Source organism: Colobus angolensis, unplaced genomic scaffold, assembly GCF_000951035.1.
Source record: "Colobus angolensis palliatus isolate OR3802 unplaced genomic scaffold, Cang.pa_1.0 Scaffold20, whole genome shotgun sequence".
NCBI lineage: Eukaryota > Metazoa > Chordata > Mammalia > Primates > Cercopithecidae > Colobus > Colobus angolensis.
Window position 1 is genome coordinate 3,443,208 of NW_012115155.1, and position 6,237 is coordinate 3,449,444.

Genomic DNA, 6,237 nt, shown 5'->3' on the forward strand with positions numbered 1-6,237 from the left:
AACTGAAGCTCAGAAAAGTTCAACGCTGCCAGCCCATCTAATCCCCACCTGGGCAACAGGCTCCAGAGAAGCCAAACAGGGGCTGTCTCACCATTGAGGGCTGAGCTGAACCTGGCCTCTCCCTAACCTTCCAGTTACTCGTGCCCAACTCCAGCAAGCCCAGGTGCCCAGACCCTAATCAGGCCTCTCTCCCCGAGGCGGTGAGAACGGCCTGTGGGGCTTACCTTGACATATTTTGTGTTCAGATCTTGAAAGTCGCCCAGCTTCCGATTCTCCAATAGTCGGATTTCGTAAGACTGACCTGGATGGGGGTTAATGGGACATTTTCCACTTCTGAGTGTTCCTAAATTTGGGGTTCATCCAGCTAGCAGCCTTCTCAATACCCTCAGTGCCCATCCAGGCCTCAAGGCCCTGGGGAGCAAAGCAGAGAAGAAAGCCCTCGGCCAGCCCAGCTCACTCTCTGGACTGACATCAGTCTGTCCACCCCGCCTGGTCGGGCCTAGGATACCCCAGGCAATACACCGTATGACCTACTAGAGACAGCACCTCTACAATGTTCAAAGAAACAGAATCCAGGAAAATACAGTTAGCATTACAATCTCTGAACACAAACTCATATGTCTTTACAAACCCCCCAACACATCAGGATGGAGAACACAGCTACTGAAATTCACATTACAGGGTAAATAACCAACCACAGCCTTTCTGAGAGCAGGTTTGAAGGAATGAAGAAGCCTGTTAAACATTGTCTCTAATGGGAGAATGCAAAGCATGTTCCCCAGTTAAAAGAATTCCATGCATTTGAAAGGGTATGGAAATTATATTCAGGGACATATAACTAGCACAGGCTGGACAAAGAATATAAATGGAAAAAACATCCATCCATAATAATAGAACATTTAAAAACATCTATGAAATCTGAAGGAAACCACACACATTTTATTGAAATATAAAATATACCACGAATAAACAGGACACACCGTGCTCCCAGAAGGGAAGACTGTTATATATATATATATCTCAAATGATGTCAATTTTCCCAAAATTAACTGTTGAACTACAATTTTACAAGACTCTAGCATATACCGCAACTTAATAAAGGGTGTTTTACAAATAATACAATAAATCATTTAATAATTGGTATTGGTATATCTAATTAGCTTTTTAATTTTTATTTTTAATAATTACAGACTCTTAAGAAGTTATAAAAATATGGCCAGGCAAGGTGGCTTACACCTGTAATCCCAGCACCCAGCTGAGGCAGGTGGGATCACTTGAGGTCAGGAAGTTCGAGACTAGCCTGACCAATATGGTGAAACCCTGTCTCTACTAAAAATATAAAAATTAGCTGTGGTGGCGTGCGATTGTAGTCCCAGCTACTCAGGAGGCTGAGACAGGAGAATCACTTGAACCCAGGAAGTGGAGGTTGCAGTGAGCCAAGATTATACTACTGCACTCCAGCCTAGGCAACAGAGCGAGACTTGGTCTCAAAAAAAAAAAAAGGACATTAAAGTCCTGCGTACCTTGTGCCAGCATCCCCCATCACAGCAACTGATGGAACCATGGTACATTATCAAAACTGCAGATCTCACTTCAATTTCTCTGGGTTTTGCATGTTCCCCATGGTACATTATCAAAACTGCAGATCTCACTTCGATTTCTCTGGGTTTTGCATGTTCCCTCTCTCTTTTTCTGTAGGCTTGTATGTGTACAGATCTATGAAATTTTATCACATGTGGAGACTAGCTGTTTCTTTCCGAGTGTAGATCCTCACAGCAAATATCAAAACAAGTTATCATTAGATTAAAAAGTCAGTTTCTTGTGGAGGAATAGGGAAGATGTTCATCAAAGAATACAAATTCCCATTAGACAGGAGGACTAAGTTCAAGGGATCTATTGAACAACATGGTGACTATTGTTAATAACAATTAATCGTATTCTAGAAAATTGCTATCGGTCTATTTCAAGTGCTCCCACGACAAAAAAATAATAAATATGAGGTAATGTCTATGTTACTTAGCTAGACTCAACCAATATACAAAGGATACGTAGTTCAAAACATCATGTTGCACATGATAAATACAATTCTCATTAGTCAATGTTTTTAAAAGTCAATTTCTTAAGGTTTTATTTTACCATGAATGACTATTTATCAGATACTCAATAAGAAAGAACTTTCTGAACCTAAAACCAATGGAAAGAAAAGGACATCTGGCTACATAAAATTTAAAATTATTTCTATATATGAACATAAAAAACTTAATGCAACAGCAGACTAGGAAGAACAAACCCAGTGACTATGGGTTTTTATTTATTTTATTTTATTTTTTGAGACAGAGTCTTGCTCTGTCACCCGGACTAGAGTGCAGTGGTGCAATCAAGACTCACTGCAGCCTCAACCTCCCAGCTCAAGCTATCCTCCCACCTCAGCCTCCCAAGTAGCTAAGACCACAGGCAGACGCCAGCATGCCTAATTTTTTATTTTTGTAAAGACCGAGTCTCACTATGTTGCCAAGGCTGGTCTCGAACTCCCGGGCTCAAGTGATCCCCCTTGCCTTGGCCTCCCAAAGTGCTGAGATTATAGGCACGAGCCAACATGCCCAGAAAAGAGCCATTATATAGCTCAAAAAGCAATTCATTAGTACTAAAATACCCGTGTAGTGGCTTGAATGGTGGTCCCCAAAAAGATGTCACATCCTAATTCCCAGAACCTGGAAATGTGACCTTACATTTGGAATAGTAGTCTTAGCAGACACAATTAAGATTCTGAGATGAGGAAGTCACCCTGTATTATCTGGGTGGGCCCTCAATTCAAGTGTGCTAATGAGAAACACAAGAGACAGAGAAGAGAGGAGGCACCATGTGACCACAGAGGCAGAGACTGCAGTGCCAGGGCCACGGGTCAAGGAAGCCTGGGGCCACCAGAGCTCGAAGGCATGAAGTCTCCCCAGGATCCCCCAGGAGCATAACCCTGCTGAATTTCCGACTGCTTGTCTCCAGAAGGGTGAGAGAATCATTTGTTGTTTTAAGTTAATGCATACGTAATTAACACGTTTGTATCAACTTGTTACAGCAGCCACAGAAAGCAAATACACTCCCACCCTCACCAAGGAATAATGAAACGGACAAAGAATATGAAATTAAATCATTCATTGCAAATGTTTGTTCACGCCTATCATCCCAGTGCTTTAGGAGGCTGAGGAAGGCTGGTCTCCAACTCCAACCTGGGCAACAGAGCGAGCTGCCGTCTCTATAAAAATAAAAATAAAAGGTTTGCTGAGCAATAATTTGATGCCAAATGTGGGTGGGAATCCTAGGAACAGGGAGGGCAGCAGAGCCACATGGCGCATGTTCCTGGAGTTCTCACCACAGCTCCCCACCGGCCATGACACTGGCTGAGCACAGCCATACCCACTGGGCCATACTCCATCTCAGCTATTCCGAAGATCTCTGGTCACATGCCAGTGAACACTTCTTGACCACGCCAAACCCCAGTGCTGCTCACGGTGACGTGCTGGGCGCCTTTCCCATCAGAGGGAAGAGGAGCAAACCCCAAACTCTCATCCTGCCCCCTTGCCTGTTCAGATGTGACTCCTAAAAAGGTCTTGCTGCCGTATTCAACATGGCCGACTTTCTGAAAAAGCCAGATGGCATACATTTCCAGGCTCCTGAACCAAGAGTCCAGCACTCCCTTGATATCGACATAAAATGCTCCTCACACACCCTAACTGATTTTTCCAGTGTCCTCTGCCTTCGCAGATGAAGAACGCAGACAGCGGCCCTAGCATGAGACCCAACGTCCAGGTGGTCATTAAGTGAGTTTACAGGTGCCACAGGGCCCAATTAGCACTGACCTCCAGGGTCTGCAGGGCAACCTCAGCTTATGCCAAACAGCAGGCACCTCCTGTCCTGTAGAGAGCAATTTCCAGGCCTGAACATAAGGGCAGCCACTTGGAGGTAAAGCCATTGAGGGAGGCGTTAGGCCCTGGATCACAGCTTCTCCTGGGCCAGGGATCACGGCTACGTGAGCCTTCTCCACTAGCAGCGGGGTCCTGATCCACACACTTCACCACCAAATCCTCCTTTCTAGCTATGCAGATGGACATCCAGCCACCCTCTGCATGCCTACCCCCATGCCAACACGGTGGGCCCAAGCTGACCCGCCACCTAACTCACACAGCACAACAGCACCATCCCAAAAGCCATGCAGAAGGTCACACAGCCTGACGAGCAGGTTGAACTGACCTAGGGCACGAGGGCATTTCTCTGCCTGGCCGGCATCACTGCTGGGCGTGGGTAGGAACCAGAACAGTGGGCTATGAGAAGACGCAGGTTGTGTCTGTTCTGCTCACCACCGCACTGTGTGCACACAGTAGGCACTCAGCAAATGCATACATGTGATTTCACCTTCTTTACAGTGCTATAGTGCTGTTCTCTGTTAGCATTACAGGGTTTGCCAAAGTTAAGACACCCTCCTGCCCTCAAAGGGTTGACAATCCTCTGGAGTACATCAAACAGTCCTGGAAGAGCCGTATTATAATGCTGAAAATTCCGTAAGAGACGAAGGGGGCCCAAAAGTGACCCATAGGCATCCAAGACGAGGCGGGGAGTGTGAGACAGGTTCAAACCAGGGGATGAGAAAACATGTGACATGGGCTTTGAAGAGTGGGCAGGATTTCTGTAATTCAGGGGAAGAATGACAAAGAAATCCCAAAGCCAGCCAGGCGCAGAGGCTCACGCCTATAATCCCAGCACTTTGGGAGGCCAAGGCAGATGGATCGCCTGAGGTCAGGAGTTCGAGACCAGCATGGCCAACATGGCAAAACCCTGTCTCTACTAAAAACACAAAAATTAGCCAGGTGTGGTGGCACATCTTGTAACCGCAGCTACTCTACTCAGGAGGCTGAGGCAAGAGAGTTGCTTGAATCTGTGAGGCAGAGGTTGAAGTGAGCCAAGATCGCACCACTGAGCTCCAGCCCGGGCAAGATAGTGAGACTCTGTCTCAAAAAAAAAAAAAAAAAAAGAAGAAATCCCCCAAAGCAAAGCACAGCCAGGCAGAGGGGGAGGAGTGCCTCTAGGGAACAGCTGCAAACGGCTCCATTCACAGAGTGCTTACGTGTGGCAAGGCTTACTCAGGTAGTCACTCACCTGGCTCTCCAGATGAGTGACAGCAGCAGTTAGGATCACTCGCCCTGCTGGATAGGGGAAGCAGAGGCTCAGAGAGGTTACCTGACTGGGGCAAGCTCACACAGCTCGTAAGTGGCAGAGCCCGGGGCAGAAATCTCAGTTTCCAGAACCCTCCACATTTGCCACATCCCACCTGGTGGGTGTCACGTGCTCGGCACAGGACAGCTGTAGTTGTCCATGATTCTCTCTCAACCTCTCCTTTCTGGAAGGCATCTGCTTCCATTTTGCACACAGATTAAAGTGTGCCGAATGTCGTACAGGGTAACTTCCCAAGTTAAGGTTTTTGTTTGTTTGTTTCCTGCGTTCTAAACAATGATCCAGGAGGGAAAACAGATCATTGTAGAAGGTGGTGGTAAAGCTTGTTCTAATTTAGGAATTGTAACATGTGGGAGGCGGGGAGCTGGTCTTAGAATCAAGGAAATAGGCTAAAAATAACCAAAACTGAATCGTCATGTAGCTGTGTGCCAGTACACTGCGAGCCCCGCATATACATCATTTCACTTAGTCCTCTCAACAATCCTATAAGAAAAGTCTATTGTTGCCCTATGTTATAAACGAGGAAATTAAGTTCCAGAGAGGTGAAGTGTCCTGTTAAAGATCAAACCTGGTCAAAGGTGGGACACGTGGCCACCGGGCCACCTCTTCCGCACCTGCTAGACGACTGCACACAGTGTTTTGTTACTGCAAAGGTCCCACGTGGTTCTAATATTCAAGGAGTGTATCTATTACATTTCCCCTGAACTTCTTGATATTCATTTTATTTCAGGACCTTGTTCGATACATCTAAACCCTTCCGCTTCTCCCCAGGCTCAAATCCCTACTGTCCCATGCCCTCAACTCTCTGAACCAAGATGAAGCTAGAACTCTCATGGATGTATAACCACACTGGGCCATAAAATTTAGATATTCGTTAAAATACCTAGGAATCCAACTTACAAGGGATGTAAAGGACCTCTTCAAGGAGAATTACAAACCACTGCTCAGTGAAATAAAAGAGGACACAAACAAATGGAAGAATATACCATGCTCATGGATAGGAAGAATCAATAT

General features: G+C 45.9%; 1 protein-coding gene across 1 annotated transcript in view; it reads right to left on the reverse strand.

Moving 5' to 3' along the window:
• The window catches only part of TFCP2L1 (transcription factor CP2-like 1), an 80,490-nt gene that overhangs the window by 33,324 nt on the left and 40,929 nt on the right, over nucleotides 1–6,237 (reverse strand). Inside the window, exon 4 of the mRNA XM_011941717.1 lies at nucleotides 225–301. Within this exon, the coding sequence (XP_011797107.1) occupies nucleotides 225–301 (77 nt within the window). The remainder of the gene's footprint in view (nucleotides 1–224; nucleotides 302–6,237) is intronic.